The 19,481-nt window shown below is 38.9% G+C and overlaps 1 protein-coding gene across 1 annotated transcript in view; it reads left to right on the forward strand.

Annotated features, from left to right (window-relative positions):
• INPP4B (inositol polyphosphate-4-phosphatase type II B) overlaps nt 1-19,481 on the forward strand; it is a 284,394-nt gene that overhangs the window by 97,642 nt on the left and 167,271 nt on the right. The window contains exons 5-6 of the mRNA XM_026089466.1: nt 12,289-12,407; nt 14,556-14,672. Of these exons, the coding sequence (XP_025945251.1) occupies nt 12,289-12,407; nt 14,556-14,672 (236 nt within the window). The remainder of the gene's footprint in view (nt 1-12,288; nt 12,408-14,555; nt 14,673-19,481) is intronic.

Raw genomic sequence — 19,481 nt, forward strand, 5'->3', positions numbered from 1 at the left:
TGGGTCCAGGAAGCTGGTCTGAATGGAGAGGAGTATTAAGATCCTTACTGAAACTTTTATGCAGAGATAGAAGCAAGCCAAATCAGGATGAATTATTCCTTTGTTCTTAGAGAAAACTGTAACACTTCCTTACCTATAACAGAGATTTGGATGAAAGTCCTGGCGCTGCTATTTTCTGCTAAGCTTGCCCTACCTCCCAGGCCATTTTGACTATTCAGGACATAATCGATTCTCTCCCTCCTTCCCTCTTAGCAGTGCTTGTTTTTGTCAGGGAGGCTTAGGAGGCATATGCCCTCTGCAAAATATCTTTAGCCATAGAAGCTAGTCTGCTCCATGGCTTGTGGCAGTAAGAATAAGTTACACTTTTATAAATTCTTTACAACGACACTGCTCTTCTTGATCGAAAGGCTTTTTGCATCGAATTGCAATATTTGGTAGCATTAAAATATTAGATTTTATTTCTACTTAAAATATTAGATTTTATTTCTACTTAAAGAACTTGTATAAATCACTGAGGTTGCTAAAGAGGTATTTTTAGTGTGTTGGTTGTTGTGTTTCAGGGACTGAAACCTGTGAAGTTTTCTCTGCTGCTGTCCATTCCCCCTTGTAGTCCTGGGAGTTCTCCTAGACAGATCAAAGAAACATGGTATTTTGGAAGAATGGGACAGAGCCCATTAGGAAGGCAAAAGCAGTGTTTATGATCTCTATGTGAAGGACTTGCCATATAACTTGCCAGCAGGGTTTTTAGGGCCTCTCAGACCTTGCTGTTACTGCCTGGTTTGCAAGTGACTCTTGTAATGGCCTGCCCCGTATGGTGGTAATAAGGCATCTGGTGCCTTGACCTAGAAATACTTGAGAATCTGCAAGTAATTCCTCATAATTATGTTGAAATGGGACTGTTTAAAATTGTTGTCATCCATCTGAACATAAGGAGTTTTAGGGAACTTCCACTCTTGCTTTGTAATGTAATGCTTTATGGTGTATTTGGCATGCCTCAGATAAGGATGTGACAGCAGCCGGAATTGCCTTACTTTTTGGACAGTGAGCAAATTGGGACTGGGGAGAGCTGAGCAAATGACAAAAAAGTTTTGTGTATGGTCTTGGCCTGCAATAATATCTGATTAGGGCTGATTCTACTGTATGTGTTTTGCCTATGTTTGTGCCTTTATGTTTTTTGTTCTAGTAGAAATGGTTGCAAAATGCAGGCTTAAGGTAGAGTGCTTACTGAGTAGCATTTAAAGCTTTGTTGTGAGCCAGGAATAAAATTCAAATGGCCACTTTTTAACCCAAGTTGAAATTCTTCCCCTTTCTCCATTTGTGAAAGAGTTAGGTATGACCTTGGGTCAAGAACAGAATAAACTGAGGATGACTGTTTAGTAACTAGGGCCCTTTCCTGTGGAGGGGCACCTGAGATCAAGAGTGTCTTTGGAGGATGGTGGCAGCGTCCTTGAACCAAATTCAGTGACAATTTCTTGTAAAATACAGAAATTACCTTTCAAATTCCCAGTTTGGTCACCTCTCCCCCTGCTGCCAATATATATGCAACACTTTTTTTTTTTTATCCTAGTGGGACAGCTTCAAGAGGAGGATTTGAATGTCCGCTTGCATGCGCTCCCTCCTGTGTGGTAATTGATGTCTTTCTGTGGCTTGTAACTCTTCAGGTGGAGGCAGGAAAAACATAAACTTGGACCCGACCTGCGTCTGACCTCTTTCTGGTTCAGTGCCCTATTGAGTTGCAGGGGGTGCTGGCACCATTTCTGCTCCGGTCTTCCCGCTGGGGGTGCAGTGAAGGAAATGAGGGGTGATGTGCTTGCAGAGCCTGGCCTGGCGGTGGGGCTGGGCAGGGCTGAGGCCCTCGGCACATGCCTAGAAGCAGACCTGGCTGCGCAGGGACCTCTTACAGTTGAAAGCTTAAATGCCTGGAGACTTAAATGTCTCCAGAGCTAGGCATCAGGTGTGTGGAGAGGCTTAGAGTATTCTGTTTAAAACTCACTTACAGGCATTTCTGTCTTTCTGCGAGTTTTTTCCTGATTTTTACTGTCACTTACTGCAGTTGGTCTGTTGTAACCTTCAGCCTGGTCTGAAGCACTTGGCGAGGCACCACCTGGTGAATTGCTCCCGGCGCTCCCCCTGCGTGCCTGCCTCCTCGAAGGCAGCCTCCTCTTCTCAGTCCGGAAGAGATGCAGGTGATTTGGGAGACGAAAAGCAAGCAAATTACTTACAGATCACAGTAATGGTGTAGTTCGTGGCTTGTGTGCAGTGTAGTAATGACTAAACAGCCGTGGAGCAATTCTCTTTTGTTAGGCCAATAATATATTAACGGAAACGTTTTCAAGTTGTTCGGAGCATGATAGCTCTTGTGAGCTGCTTTGGCACTAATGGCGCTGCACTACCTTAACTGAACGTCTGTCTTTCAAAGACAGACCAGTTGTTAAATACATCTCTAAATATGCCTATAGAAATAATTGCAGTAATGCTTTCATGTTATAAAACATCTCCCAACGGACTTTTTTTTTAATCCTCGTATGTGGGCACGGAAGTCGCACAAAAAGAAAACATCTAATTAATGGAAGACTGAAGTCATCCTCCCCTTTTGAACGTATTAGTTATAGATAAACTTATTTTGGGAAGTTTTGAAATGTGTGTCCTGTGGTGAAATTTACCTTGAAAAGGAGGTTGCCCTGCAGGCCCCGAAAGAGCCGGCATTTTCATACCCGCCAGAGCAGCCACGAAGTCCAGGTGGCACTGAAGTGTCCTGCGCGGCCACCGTGGCTGCTGCAGCCAGCCTTATCTGAGGTGCTGGGAATGGTTTTACTCAAAACAAACAAAGTCTTTAAAAATATTTTTCCTCACAGTTTTGCCTGCACCTCCTGTTGAAAATAGTTTCTAGTACAATTATGGACATTTTAACTCCTGTGGTTAATTGAAAAGAACCGCACTAAAAAAATGGTTATGTGGCATATGAAACTGAAAAGAAACAAATTGAAGTCAATAATAAAAAACCCTTGAATGTCTTGTGGAATATGTTTGAATGTTCAGAACAAGTTAAAGCTGACACTTTAACCTGAAATCCTCTTTTGTTGTATTTAAGATATTTCATTAATTTCTGAGGGATTGCGTGAGCATAGAATATCATCATGATAAATTAAGAATTTAGTTTTAGCACTCTTTGAATACCAGAATTCTTCACATATAGCAAGCTGAGAATTGTTGGCGGTAAAGATTGTAACTGAAATGCTTTTAAAAACTAAAATATGAGAGCCATATAGTAATGGGCTAGCAGTGTTTTCAACTTTGAGATCTGAATGTGCTCCTATAGAGATGAAGAGCAGCAATACCTACTTCATTCTGCATTTAAATCTCAAATCCACCAGGAGGTTTCTCTGAAGAGATAAATGAAGGACTTTTTTAACCCTTAACTAATCTCCCACTTTTTTTTTTTTTTTTTTGGTACAAATGAGTTGAGATGATTTAAAATAATTTCTCTGGTAAGAAAAGACAGGTTTTTGTTTGTTTGTTTTTAAACATATGTCAAAAATAAGTCAGTTCCAAACATAGTGTTGCAAAATGTGTAAATGGCAGATTTTCATCCTTGAAGAAATTCCTGCTGGAAATGAGTGCAACGATTGATGTCTAACACTCTTAGATTCATCGTAAAATACAAGCTACTGATCTTTTGTAAATTTGTGAGATAACTTTGTAAGATAAACTTGTGAGTAACAGCTATGGGCCAGCATCTTTGAGGAGAGAAGCATAGTGCTGATTTTGAAGAATCTAGAAATATCAATGTGTATGCTACTTGAAGCAGGTTACTTTGAAATAATATCTAAGAGTGTCACGACATCTATGATCAGAATGGTGCTTGTCACTGCATATGTGCTGGTCTGCTCTAGCTTTTTAAAAGCTCTGTGTGTACCCACGGACTTCTGATGATTGGGAAGCACATTTTTGGAGAAGTTTAGGAGTAAAGATTATTTTTTCAGGATATGTAGAATGAGGGTCCCTGAGTGAATCCAAAATGCTTGCAAGAGATGAATTTCTTGAAACTCATCCTTTGACACAACCCTTGATCCTTGTGGGCTTTTATTATTTCCTGATTTTATATCATTTATGTGGAAAGATATGAATTTGTATTCATGTTCCCTCCCATTGTTTAAACTCCTTATAAAGGAGTTATACTTTGCTACCTCATACAGGTCCTCTGCTATTAATTAATCTCCAATTATTTATCAGAATGTCTGTTTCTAACTCCCCTGAGGAGTAAAACATTGTCTCTTGCTTGGATCTCTAATTGAGCTATTAATCCATAATTGTCACCTTTTCAGACAAGTTTTACTCATATTGGGATGTCTTCTCCTTTTAACTGTGGCCTGCATGCAGATTACTTGACATTTATCATGCGTTTCCTGGTTAGAAAGTGTAATTATTAAAGGGCTAAAAGTGATTGTTCTGGATTGCAGAAATCTATTTTCTCACTTGATTAAAAGTGTCTTTTTCTTGTTTACATTGACTTTGAAGTACTTTTTAGTCTCCTTTCCATTTAGACATGTCAAAGAACATTTTCTGCTCTGTAAAAGATGACCTCTTACATACTGAAGGGACTAGTGCTTTGCTTTCTCCTCCGTTTTCTGTAGAGGACTCTGTTTTTAGAGAGACTCATGAATTTTTTTTTTTTGTTTGCCTATGCAGTGAGGCTCCTATGCAGTGAGACGCAGTTGTGATTGAGGCCTGCATGTAGCATCACAACACAAATATGTGCAATCATGCAGCTCAGGAATAACCTGCCTATTTTTTACAGGTAGTGCTCTGCCCATTTTGAGCACTGCTTGTGAAGGGGAGAGATCCAGTGCTTAATTCTGCATTCCCTTGGGTGTCTTTTTTTTTTGGGGGGGGGGGACGACGGCTATAAAATTGGTCAAAATGAGGTTGATTCCTGACTCTCCACTGGCGGCTGCATCCTTGTAGCATATAAAAGTAAAGTACACAAATCTTTTCAGCCAAATGAATCTTAAAGGATGTTCAGTTATGTACTCAAGTAGCAACTAACTGTTGTCAGTATTTTCATTCATGAGTTACTAATGTTAATGTAGCTCACTCTTGCATCTTGTCTTCTTGTCACCTTCTTTGTGATGGTAGCTTTGTGATTGGTGATAATTTTTTAAATTATGTTTTGTTTCTGCAAAAATGTACAAAGTTAAGAATCGGCAGTATATATTCTATTTATAAAATCTGAAATAAATTGTTACAGGTTCTAGATGTTCCCTGTGAGCTTACAGTATAAAGAATTTGATGTAGTTAAAAAGGGAGGTCTGTGTACTCTTTGCTTTTTTTTTTTTTTTTTTTTAACTCTTCACCTGGTATTTAAACTTGTAACCACTCTGTTTTCGGTATAGTGGGAAATCTCTAAAAGAAATTGTAGTAAGTTTAGATCTTTACTCCAATAGATACTTGATATGACAATATTGAAAAAGGTGAAGGGGAAAATAGTATTTATCTCTGTTTCCAGGAGATTTAAACCCTTCTGTGGTATTCTAAAATACTGACAATGCCGAAATGAATTACAGCCTTGGAACAGCGGTGTCAAAATCCATTTTGATGTGGGTATGGTTTGTAGTGTAATAATGTATAGCAAGTTTTCATAAGCCTTCAAGCATGCTTTTCTTTTCTTTCCTTTCCTCATTTCTCTCACAAGAGAAATGAAGTCATCTCCAGGGCAGAACATGAATGCCATTACTAAAGGGTACTGTGAGCAGGATAGTTCTGGACAGAAGGTAAAGAGGATAATTAAAAATCTAAAGCCACAGCAAAAGTTATGCTTTGGTGTCACTAGACTGCTAGCATATGAGAAAAATAGAGTTCTCTTGTGCTGATACATACACAGAGTGCTTCRTAAGTAAATGAAATCTTTTCTGAAAGGATTGTTTTTCATATAATACTATATTTGTTTATAAAAAAAAAAAATGCACAGACACATATGTTCCCAAATGTAGTTTCAAAAGTTAAAGAAATTTTAAAAATGTTTGTCAAGAGCAGTATATTCCCTTTCATAACTTCAGGAACCAGCTATGCTAAGCAAAGCTAAGAATTCACTTCTGTGGCCTTGTTGCCACTATGTAACTGAAGTCTAGAACGCAGACATGGTGGAGGTCAGCTATGCACAACTGGTAAATAAAGCTGGAGGAGCATGATCTTTAGCAATGAACATGCTGGAATAGATAATCTGCCAAGTTAGTAATTGATTAATGCAGTATCCAAATGTAAATTGCCGTAAATGGATGGCTAGCACAAGTAATCATGCACTTAGCTTTGCAGTGGAAATATGGTACCTGTGAGAAGTACATTGATCCAGTCAGTCACTTTCCTGAGTTCCTTGCGTCTATCATACTTAAGCTGTATAAATAAGTGGGGTTGTGCAGGCTGAATAGCAAGGCAGCAGTATGACACAGGCCTGCTCTAGTGCATCAGAAGAACTGAAAACCATGCTGAGGAAATGGCTATTACTGCTAGCGGTAACTGCAGTGCAAAGGTATGTTCTAAGCCTTTGCGTTTATATTACCTTCCTTGAGACAGTAGAAGGATACAGTTTGGAAGTGCTGTACTTAATGTTCTAGTCCAGCTTGAAGCTTTCAGTAAAACACAAAAGACGCAACAAACTAAAATTTCTCTAGTACTGCAAAATTCAGGGTGGGCAGAACTTGTTCTGAAATAGACCATTTCAGATATTCACAGTGGTAATTTGAACCAGATTTATCATTTCATATGCAAATGGAATTATGAGTGCAGCTGGCATCTCAACTCCTGGGCATGATCACTCTGCTTATGCCCACCCGCCATCAGCATACGTTTTCTCCCAGCAGCCCTCATTTCCATCTTATTTCAATGATACCTAAAATAATTGTAATCTTTAATTGCAAATTAAGTGGGTAATAATTGACACTTTTCCTGGACAACATATTAGCTTATTACTTACAGTGAGTACTGTTAATGGTGTTTTTTTTCTTTCTTCCCTCCAAACCTGTATTTCTAGAGATGTTGTACATAGCTCTTTCATTATGCTTCATCTGATACAGCTTCTCTGTCAGCAGTTTCTCATTGGACTACTGGTAGAAATTTTCTCCTCCCTGTTAATTACAGGTATCCCCAGAAAGATACTCACCGTATTATGTATGTGCATTTCATTGAGATATAACTAGGTTACATCAGCAACCAGCTGTATGTTCCAGAGAGTAGACATGTTTGTTTTATTTTCATACAAGTGCCTCATCCCCAGAGACAGGAACTGTGGTCTTGGCCCTTTCTTAAGTAAAAATCCACTGAGCTTACTTGGATACGTGGTCCAAATGCGATCCTCTCTTTAGAGATTTTTGCATTGCAGAGTTTACCTGAGTCTGAGCATCTGTGGCAGCCGTTTCTAGTAATGAGCGTCCCTTCTAACACATACTTGTTTCATGGCTGTATAACTGTGCCCTCATGTTCTGGTAACGTGTATTGGAATTTCTGCAGCTTCATCCTTTGATATTTAGCACTGTACTGTGAATTGTTTCACTGCAAGTTGCCATGGGAGTAACTCTTCTGTTCTCCTAGTCTGTAGGTAGAGGTGTTAGCCCACCAGCGTGGCAAATTGAAGTACTTCTGCTGACACATGAGTGGGTGAACCAATTACTAGGACTTATTTATGATGGGGCACTAGCTGGAGGGGTGCTCATTAACACCATGCTGTGCTAAGCCATCATCAAGCAATAGCAATTCCCAAACATTTGCCTCAGTTGCTTTCAGGCATGTTCTGCCATGTGGAGATAACTTCCCTCCTGCAGTTGCCTTTACACTCCTAAGTCGAACATATGGCCAAAGTTTCCCTATGTGTCCTAAAGTTAGATTATTCCTAACCTTTTTTGTTGTTCAAGATATTCTTTTGAAGCCTGGTTGGAGGTATTCTTTTCAGCAAACTTGGTTAGGCATGTTTGTTCATTGGAGGCAAAAGCAGTGGCGATGCGTACCTTTTTTCTTTCCCCCCACCCCCCATAGGATGGGGGAAAGAAAAATGTGCGGTGTTTAGTGTTCTGCATATAGCACAGGTCTGAATGTAGTGTTCTTTTATTTAATGTGTCCTTCTGCCTGTTAAGGAATAGTTGCATCTCAGTTCATCAAGAGTCTGTCAAGACAGACCATATGTTAGGATTTATAAACTAAGTTGCTTTGAGATGACAATGCTGCAGTAATGCTAATGAAATAACAACAAAAATGAACACTCTATGTTCGTGTGTGTGTGTACACGCATGTGTGTGAGATACACACTATGGTAGCTTCATCTGTGCCCCTCATCTTCACATGCTACTGATCTTCTGTTCTGAATGCATGCAAAATAGTGTACTTTGGAGAAAACAGGAGTATGAGGGTTAATTCCTGTCCCCTGCCAGTCACTTGGAATCTGTCTTGGTTTGGAAAAGGGGAAGGAATGAAATCCTGGGAAATTACATTGTTTCTGTCACTGGTTAGAGAAGAAGCTACCTTGCAGATTGCCATGTAGGTTAATACACAAATTCTGTGAATCCATTGACTCCAAGACCTTAGCAAATGTGCTGTAATCTCCCATCTAACAAAAACAAACAAGCATTGCAACGTCAATGCCATTTCCCAATTTTCGGTCCAGTCCTTGGCATCCTTCCCAAACAACTCTGTGAATGCTGAGCAAAGGATGTCTTTCAGTGCCTCTGCCCAAGTAGTCTGTTCTAGCTGCTGGATCTTTCTTGTTTTGGGGAGATGCTGCATTTCCTCTCTTTCTTTTCCAGATTAATTTCTTCTGGCTCCACTGGGCTTTGTGCTTGAAGCAGTGTTGAACACCTGGTCAGAATTGTTATAGTTTCAGGGAAGGTAGATGATGAATTTCCAGACTTTTTTCTACTTTTTTTTTTTTATTGTTACATAGTCATTGGGATTTTTTTTTTAACTTATTTTTTAATCTTTGTGCTCTATTCCTCCTTACTGGTAACGTTTTGGACACATCCTCCCTGATCCCATTACTCTGTCACTGAAAATATGAAGCAAATCTCTACTGTGTTTGCAGCCTAAGCCAGTTTTGAACAAACAGTAACTAGTCTTTCTCTTCTGTTGCACCTACGCACACACGGAGAAAGGCAAGGAGGACAGCCTGGCCGTTAGTGCAGCACAGAGAACAGTGTAATACTGAGTGCGGCCTGGCTTAAGAATCAAAGATCTGCTTCACACAGTTTGATAGAAATTGTGTGCAAAGTAGTGGTTGTGGAACATACAAGTTAGTAGTAGAGGCATGACTAGGAGCCCTTTACTGTGATTTGTGTAAGAATAATATTTCTATATTAATAGTGGAACAGCGACAGTCATGGAAATAAAATAACAATTAAAGTATTCCCTCTGTGCTTTTATTCTTTTGAAAATAAGTGTTGAAGGATATCATTGAAAGTGTTTTCTGTTTTAAGGCATTTTAAATGGTAAAGGAGTTTTATACACAGACCACAGCATTATGCAAAATTTGTAAATGTATATTTGTAAATATACTCTAGACCAGTGCTTCCTTTCAGCCATTCATCTTGCCCTACTCATAGTGATTACTTTGGTTTCTTTCTTTCTTTTTCTTTGCTTAACATATAGTGGATTTTTTTTGACATCTTTTTTTTTTTCTTTGTTGCTATAAAAGCATAAATTATTCCTAATGCAGTTCTTCCTTAAACATTCATTGTATGCTGATAGAATTAGCAGAGATGGGATCACCAGGGGAATGGATGACTCAAGCTTTTCACTCTGAGTCAACAGTCACAATGAGTAGATTCATACACTTTTGGCATGTAAGTACCAGCTGTCACTTCAGTCCACTGAGTTTTGTTGATGAGTTTTTCCAGAATTAATTCAAGCATAGTGAAATATTGAAAAGTAATGCAACCTATGTATGTGGTCTGCTTGGGCATAGTTTTGAGGGAAAGTATACTGATCTTATGTTACCTGCTTTCACTGTGCTACGCTTCCAATTAAGAAAGTAGACAGGAAACATGCATTTCATGTTTGCTTTGCATCAATTTCTTTTTGAATAATTTATTTCAGTGATGCTAAACAGATGTATTTATACAATATATAGCTTGTATTTTGGTTTCACAGCCATGCAGTATTTCACTTTGAAGAGAGTTGGCTGTTTCTTTATGAAGACCTAAGATTTTTCAGATATTACTGGTGAAATAGTTCAAATGGCAGTAATGCGGTGTTGGACTGTGGAACTTTCCAGTGAGCCGGATATACCAAACTTCTCCTATTCTTTGCTATTAGCTTAAAAAAAAAATCCTTAAGTTTTGTTAAACATTTCAGTCAGTTCATGTTTAAGGGAAGTGATGCACTGTAGCCCAAACTGACAAATTCTGTGTCARTCCAAACCTTCTGTCCCCTGCCAGTGACAACCTTATTGAACAGCCTCTCTGACTGAAATCTGGATGGTTGTGAACAGCAATACCTGAATGTCATGATAAAGAGACAAATAACTTTCATCAAACTAGATGAATGTTTCATCTTGCTTCATTTTTATTTCATTTTTCATTCTGCACTGGGGACTTCCAGAGAATTCAGATACTTCTTGCTGATTCTCCCCACTGGAGGGATGCACATGAATTATTTTCATGTCAACTCTACCCAGTGAAATTTGAGATCATGTTGCTAGGCTTTTTTTTTTTTTTTTTTTTTTTTTTAATTAACAAAAAAGTTCAGCTGTAGGGTTCTGGCCAGAGTTGCCAGCTTTTTTTCCTCAGTTTCTGTCTGTTTTTCTCCTCTGGTATCTTCCTCTCCTCTCTGGTGGTTCATGCAATTGTCCATGGTTAGCCTGCTTTTGGGGGCGGGGGTGAAAAATTGGACCATTTCTGCTGGTGTTGCAGCATGTAGTGATGAAGACTACCAGCTCTCTTGGCATCCCCCTGGAAGAGCATGTTCTAGTGTGCCAGTGAGATATTCTAGAAACAGAATTACAAGGTGAAATAGCCATTTACAGATTGGGTGGTGGCACAAGATCAGGGTTTTGAGGGAAGATGGCTGTGTCTGGAAGTTTTGATAAGCTGATAGTGGTTGCTGGCAGATTTATAGTTCAGGGTCTTCTGGTCAGCTTTTATGGGGGAGACAGCTCAAATAGGCAGCCATCTGCCCAACCCTTTGTGCTTTGCTAACTGCTTTTCAGTAAACCTACTCAAATAATTCTCCAGTGCTGATATTTAGAGTAATTTCAATAATGTGGTGAGCCTTAGAAGCAAAGAATTGTTGGCAACTTGCTGTTCAAGTTTGGTGCTATAATGTCAGCTGTTCATAGAGACTCCAGTGCGTGCAAGCCCTCATTGTTATCCCCCTTTTAGCACCAAATTATGATAGGATCAGTTTGACACTGTCTGCTGAGAGATTTCATTGGCAATCTAGGTTTAAGCAGAAACTTCAAAATATTCCTTGAAGGTTAAATTTAATTGTTCCCCTGTTCTCTCTCGACTGTGCTGGAAGAGTAGCAACAAGGCTTCAGCTACTTTTCCTTTTATTTAGTCCCCAAGCAGTAAGTCCAAGCCCAAGGAAGAGAAGTGTAAATGAAGCTGAGTTGGCCTTTTGTGTGCACCAGAGGTTTCCTTGCCTTGGCCTCTCATCAGAGGTGCATTTGCTTGTTGTGAGGATAATCTGGCTCACCTTCAAAATGTTATAGGTCGGCTGCACCCAAGGAAGCCCCCAGTCAGCAGTGACTCCTAGGAACTGTCCTCAGCTCTTTCTGGACTATCAGCCTCTACAAAGCCGTAGGCTTTGCTTTTCCTCCCTCAAGCTTCTAGGATCCCCGGGTGATTTGATGCACTGCAGAAAACACTGGAGAGATCCCATCGCAGTATTCACTGTAGCATGTTCCTTAATAATGACAAGGTTAAGTTGGTCAGGCAAGAGGTGACCAAGTTAGGCTGCTAAGAGATATGTTGTGGCGAATTAAATGAAAGCTTATGTAAAGTTACCCACTCTCACAGCATGTGTTAGTGCGTGCGCGTGCGTTCATATACAGGAGCCGATGAGCCTCTGGCAGGGAGCTTTGCAGAAGCTGCAGATATGTTTAGTGGAAACGAAATCTCAGTTCAGTTCTGCAGCATGTGACTTCCTATTTCTGTAAGTTACTTCCAAGGGACTTCCTCTGTTAAATCGCCTCGTCCCTAGAGATTTCATCTGGAGCTGTAGTGCAGCTGGCTTTGTCCTGTGCCTGTGGTAGAGTTTTCCCAAAGTTTTCTTTTTTAGCATTTTATTTTTCTTTTGTACTGTCTCCAGCATGCAAGGATCTAGTGGCTGCTACCCGTGATCGGAAGCTGAACACATTTATACAAGTCTCAGTTGTACATCCAGCAGAGCACGTTCTGACGAGGTATTCAAGTACTGAAATCGTGGAGGTGAGCGTCTCTCTTTTTCAATTAACATGTTGATTAGTGAATTGCTCGTTTTTTCTTTRGAAAGTGAATGAGAAATGAAGCAAGTTAGTGCGTAGCCTTTAGTAAGGCAAGCACACTCTAGCTGTTAGCAAAGCATACCTGAGAGTGCTCTGTAGTTCTTGGCATTTAACCAGCRTAAACAGTTAGAATTGAAAATGCCTTTTCATGAAAGGTCTATTTTTCCAACCAGAGGCACAGAGAATAGTCTGGTTCTTTAGACATGGGTTTAGAATGAAACACGGAATAGTAGTTTGCATGAAAGAACAAGGCTATGTAAACTAAAGAGTGCAGAGATTTTGGAAAGTATTTTAAATTGTAGAAGGACATAGTTGCTTTACTGTAGTTTGTTATCCTTTCTGTTTTTTGTTCCTGTTTTTTCCATTAGAAAGGTGACATTTTTGCAACTTGAAAGACATTAGTCTGCTTTTATAATTAGAAAAAGCATGTGTATATGAAATGGCTGTGACTTTTTACAAAATTATTTGCATTATAGCAAAAGTTGTTTGAGGCTGCTTTGCTAGTCCTCACTTTCTCCAGTAAGATCCGTGTTAGAAACAGGAAAAGTTATGTTTACAGAGAAAATTATTTAAGTCTGAGCAGACAATGTAGGTGTGACTTGTTCAACTTCCYGGAAGGATTAATTAAGAACAGAGGAGTCCTATTGCAAATACTCACCCCAATTTATTTTATCAAAGGCTTGTTTTAATTGTTACACACAATGAGAATATTTCATGAGCTCGTTGTGTGATCTTACAGTTTCAACTGACTACTAATTAAATTGTCATGGTTTCAGCCATCAACCATCCTGAAACTGCTTAATTCAAATAGCTTGTATCTGATGAGGATGTTTCATTGCAGACTGTGTGAGTGATGTAGTGTAGAAGATGGAATAGGTTTTTTGTGCTTTTTTTTTTTTTTTTTTTGACAAGTAGATGCATTTTCTACTACAACATCCTATATTTGAATAGATCCCTGAATTTGTTGTGTTCAGGCTCTCAGCTTCCTTAGTCAAGCTTTTTCGGGGGGGCGGCAGCGGCAGGTTTACTAAAAAGTAATTTTCATCAAGTAAAAGTTGTGCTTATCATGCAAAAGCCTTTATTTAACAGAAAATTTAAGGATAATGTCCCAGTAATCTTTGCAAACTTTTTTGTTACAATTAAACATTAGGAAATTATAAGCAATATTTTAAATGGTTCATTTAAATGTTTCTGTATCTATAATGTATATATTTAAAAAAGTTTCTATCTATAATATAGTTACTTCTCTATATCTAAATACAGTTTTATATATGGATATATACAAAGATGGATATAATATTACAAAGCAAAGGATGTTATACTGCACCAATGTAGTATTGCTTAAAGAGGGGAATTGTAATCTCCAGAGTCAGTCACTACCTTAATGTAATAAAGGGAGTTTCTATAGCTTGTACTGGCTACCTTGAACTATATTGTTGGTATCAGCCTACTTAGCTTGGGTCGTAACTGGAGCTGAACACATGCCAGTTGATGTAAACTGTCAAAATAGTGAGGTTGGTTTGGTTTCAGTGGTGAAAATACTGAGTTAATTGTAAGGAAGATACTCAAATGTACTGATATGTAAGTGTGTGCACATGTATGAGTGTATGTGTGTATATATATACATTTATGCACACATTTACATGTATGTGTATATATATATGTAGATGTGCATCTATATGCACATGCCATAATAATTCTGAACAGATTTTTATTGTGATTTAATTAACTAAAGTCTCTCACATTTTTTTGCATAAATTACATCCTTAGTTCATTTAAATTAATGTGAAACTTAAAGTGCTTCTAGAAAGTAAGTATGATGGGAGGGAAGGGTATTGTCTTTTACAGACCACTCTTCCAAATATTGATATCTGCTGGCTGAACTAGCTGGCATTTTGTTAGACCCTGTTTAATAAGTTTAAGTTTTAAGGCTGTTCGGTTTTGTTTCTGACTGTGTTAACTATTCGTGTCTTTCTCTGCTGTAGAAAACTAACTTCTTTTAAAAAGCCCGTAGTTTCTGTACGTGCATCCATAATTGCCTCTGCCTTTTGCCCAGCTCCTACCTTACTGAATGTTTGCTTGTGTGGCACAGGGAGCAAGAGACCCACTGTTCTTGACTGGTGTGACATTCCCACCGGAGTACCCCATCTATGAGGAGACTAAAATAAAACTAACAGTCTATGATGTCAAAGATAAATCTCAAGACACAGTAAGTGATTTGCCTCGTTTCTTGCATAGATTTTATTGAAGATTAAGTTTCTCACAGTGTTGTTCTTTGGCCCTCTGCAGCAGGTTTGCAAATTGGGGAAACAGGATTATGTAGAATTGGTTTTGCTTTTGTTTTGTACTTAAAATGTACTTTTTTGTCAGTGTATTAAAAAATAGAGAAAAAGAACCATGTACTTAAAACTAGCCATATGCTATTGTTTAATTGGTTACATGAATCAGCACAGATACTTTTGGCAAATAGAAAGGTTACTGTTGTGTGCTTTTTATGGCAGACAACATATGGAATAGATTGAGATAATAACACTGTGAATAATTTTTCAGAAATGTGTTACTGATCATATTTTATTTATGCCAAAACCATGATGATGATAAAGCCTGTAACTTGATGCTTGAGGGTGACAGTCATATTTTGTATTAATCTCTTGCATGGTGATACCTGTAACTCTGCTGCTGCTGCTATTTTTGGTTTGTAAGGGTCGAAGATCCTTCTGTATGACTACTGAGGGCAAATCACTTTGGATTTGACTATTGTACATTTTTGGTTGCACTGTCAGCTTCTTTGCTAAGAAACAGTTACTCGCATGAGATGATACATGGAGGTCAATGGGACTGTTGGTGAGTGATTTAAGTGTCTAAACGGAGGCCTTGAGTACTGTTTTACATGCTCCAGGTGATCTAAGCCTTACAGAGCTGGAAGATATGATAGGACCTATGGGAGATCTGCATTTTTCTTCTGTGGCATCAGGAGTCCAGCTTATAGGTTTCTCTCGGGTGTCCAAAATGGCCCTTGCCACCTGTGTTTGATTAGCTGAATTGCTCTTTATATGTCTGTAATTGGCCCCCAATATGATCAAGGACTCTATGATTTGATGTCATCACTGTATATAAGTTCATTATCCATAAGAAGGAAATTAAATGTGTAACTTAGAACTTGAGGCTGTCTTTGAACTGCTTACATTAGTAAAGTTATGATATGATGTTTAGAAGGGCTTCTAATCTTTTTTTCCCCCCAAGGTAGTAAATAGTTGATGTCCACTTGTTTAAATTTTGGACCTTTGTGAGCAAACTGGTTGGACCTTTGGCTCCCACTATGTGTTTAATGGGAATTAGTGGAGTAGCTGAGACGTAGAATCTGGATTTCTTTCATTTTATGGACCAAGGTGTCTGTCTTCTGTTTAATTTACAAATAGACAATAATTTAATAAAATAAGTTATAATGACGGAGCCCAGAATTTGTGTATATGGACACACACAAAAGTGAATGTGTGTGTGTGCGTATATTTATATATATACACACACACACCTACACATGCACGTGTTTTCAGAATGTGTGTGAGTTTTTGGTTGTAGTTGAGACTGCAGAGGCTTAGGACAGGATCTGCTTGGTTCTTCACTAGAACTGTCACCCCTGGACAGATGGAGGCATTGAGGGAAAAGGAGTTTGACTTTGTCCTTTCCCTTCCAGTTTCTACACGCTCGTGATGGACAGCATGATGAATAATAATATCCTATCTGTAAGGGACAGCAGGGGCCTTAATTCACAGAGCTGTCCTTGCACTGCTGTTCTGGTTGCAGACCTATATACTGCCTCTTGTGCAGGACAAATTACAATGAAAGATCTAGCCTAGAAAATGAATGTAATTTGATAAGTTTTTGCAGACTTTGAGAACTTATTATAACTGTTCCTTACAATTTTGTGCAGGACTAGGGTCTGTCCCAGAGAATTCCTGTAACATAGCTCATAAATCCCTGGCGAGAACATTTTTCTCTTTTAATTGTCACAGCAGTTATATAGTTCCTATGTAAAACATTCTAGAGCTATATTTTATAGTACCCTTCTGTAGGGGAAAATGTTGATTCCCATCTCTGTTTTAGATGTATTTAGCCTTTCTAATGTTTAGCTTTTTTAACACTGGATGTAGGTAAGGGAAAAAAAAACAACAACTGTAAGATGTAAATCAAGGTTGATTGCAGCATGTGTGAGTGATCCTGGGACACCCTYATTGAGACTTCATTTATAGTGATGTTTGGATTTCTGTTTACATCCTGGAATATCAGCTAGGGTAAAGCCAATGCCTTGACTTTCCTTTCTATAATTGGAAGCCATTGCAGTTTTCTGTTAATCCAGGTGATTTTTTCTTTTCTTTGTAAAAATCAACTTTAAATGAGCTAGCTAAGTACCATTACCAATGTAGGTGCAATTGCACAAATCTCAGTGCTGGCATTACAGCCCGAGAAGTTGGAGATGTCCCTTTGGGAGTGAGCCTGTTTGGAGGGCTGTGGATTTATGCTTAAGACTGGGTAATCTGTAAGGCTACAAAAAAAGCTAGCTTGCTTGGTCCACACAAACTGCAGCCACAGTTTATGCCTGCTGCGTGCTGCCCCACCACCCTCCAAGCACCAGCAAACAGGTAACGCATTTGTGGGGGGGAAATGCCCAAGGCTGTTCTGTAGGCTGTACTGTTCCAAGTTAYGCAGAAGTTGGGCAAGAAGCTGCGGTAGTTAAATTCCCATGACGCCAGGGTTACGCTGCTGCCAGTACTTGACGTACCAGTTTAAAGTAGCTGAAATTCCTCTTCATGCTGCAATTCAAATATATGCTTAGTTATTGTGTTCTTATTTCTCCTGTAATTAAAATGAAACTTAAAGGAATTGAATTCTGTGCATTAATTACACTCTGAGCAGGATTTTGCTGCCATAAATAGAGGACTGTAGAGAAGGTGGGGAAAGGACCAGGGTGGGAGTGTAGATCACAGGGTGAAGCATTTGCTTGTATTTTGCTTAAACCTGCTTCTGTCTGTACAAAAAACTAGGCCTCATGTTCAAACCCCGGGGATTTTTGCCGTAATCCTGTAGTAGCTGGATGCTGCTCCATTTGCTCGTGCAGGTTGTTGCCCTGCGGTCAAAGGGGCGCTCCCCGCTGAGGGATGGGCACGATGCTTCCGGCACTGCTGATATGTTATTTGTGCTGCCATTTTTAAACAGGTTTAAAAATAGCCTTGTGATGCCTGTATTCCTGCATGAGAAAGCAGATAGTTAACTTCACTCTTGCCTGTCATTTAACTCACATTTATGTAAGAAGTGCAGTTTAATTATATTTAAGTAGTGTGCAGCTGGTATCACTTTCACTGTACTTGACACACTGAAGGTTCTAGCTGCACTTTTTTCATGTTTTGTGCATGTCTGTCTGATGCTGGTCATAATTATATCTTGGCTGTGTCAGATTTTCTGTAATTGAGGCTTTTTAAATATAATGAAACCCAGTCTTTGTTGCTCTGGCTACTCTGCCTAGGTTAAGATAATTGCTTTGGTTATTGCAAATTTTCATGCAAATGGAAACTTTAAAGACCATACTATTTTTACTTCATGTTGATATAGCTGGAGTAAGGAAGTTAATACAATATGTTAATAAAATATTATTTAAATGTATCCAGTGAAGCTGTGCATAYAAAGCAGTTGGTAATGCCATGTTCTGAAAAATGTGCAGTGACATCTGTTTCTACATCACAAATATTTTCTTTGCATATTGCCATAAGCCAGTTTACTTATGTTTCACTGACTTGAGTAGCATGATCTTTAAGGTCTGATAGTTGAGTTTTGTCTTAATGCTTGGGCTGCACCTGTCCTTTAAATCATTGTCCAAGAAAATCAGAATTAGAGGCTCATAATATATGTTGTTAAAATATTAGCTCTATTCCTTTTATAGAGGCATGGTATTAGCTTTCCTATAAGCATGTGCATTTGCTCAACTTGGTCTAGCAAGTTTCAATGCCGAAGCAAGATTCATTCTCTTTGAAAATACCGTACTGTGTAGCACAAATCAGGTAACACTATCACAAGGTAGAGCTGCAGAAAATATGAAATAGATTAATATGTATTACATTAAGAGAAAAGAATGTTGAGTGACTAGTGCAGAAGTCAGCACTCTTTATGTTCGGTATTTGGAATGAATAAAAATATAAAAATATAAAAATAAATATATTTATATTTATATAAAAAATTTGTGCCCTGCAGTAAGGGTTCCAAACCTCATAGCGTAGAACAATGTGGCTACGTTTTGGGGTGAGTACTGTAACGTTTATCAGTGGCAAGGCTTTTGTTTGGGTGTTTTCTACAATGGATTCTTCTGCTTTCATATCTGCATCTGACTTGTTTTAGTTTAACACAATTAAACCTGGAGCTTAAATTCTTACTATACAGACTTTTCTATCTGTAAAGCGGGCTTGAAAACGTTCTTGTCTGGTATGATGGGATTTTGTTTTGTTCAATGCAGTGAGATCCCAGGGTAAGCGCTGTTGTGCTGTTGTGGTGTGGCCTGCAGTAAGTGAGGTCCCAGCCTCCTACCCTGCACGTGCAGAGGTGCTGGCAGCAGGGACGGGAGCCTCCGTGCCRGCTTCCGGAGACTGGGCTCTGCGGAGCCCCTTCGCAGATCCCCCTTCTCTTTAGGAAGAGGTGGAAACCAGGAAGCTTGAGAGTAAGCTTCAAAAGCAGAAATTTTATGTACACTTAGGCTTATGGACTTATGATTTTCCTGCTTAAATACCAGCAGGTAAATATAATCTCCTTTGGGTAGATACACCCACTGGTATTCACATGTGCCATTCAAAATATAAACAACTGTTTCAAGACTCTCTCCCAAGAGCAAGGAGAAATGTGGCATATACCAGGCAATTGAGATATTACAATGTCTGCTGTCTGGTCTTGCCTTTCTTATTTCTCAAATTTTCTCTTAATAACTAAGAACAAAATTAGATCAATTTGTTAAACAATTTTAAGAGTGATATAGATA

Source organism: Apteryx rowi, unplaced genomic scaffold, assembly GCF_003343035.1.
Source record: "Apteryx rowi isolate R43461 unplaced genomic scaffold, aptRow1 scaffold_816, whole genome shotgun sequence".
NCBI classification, from domain to species: Eukaryota; Metazoa; Chordata; class Aves; order Apterygiformes; family Apterygidae; genus Apteryx; species Apteryx rowi.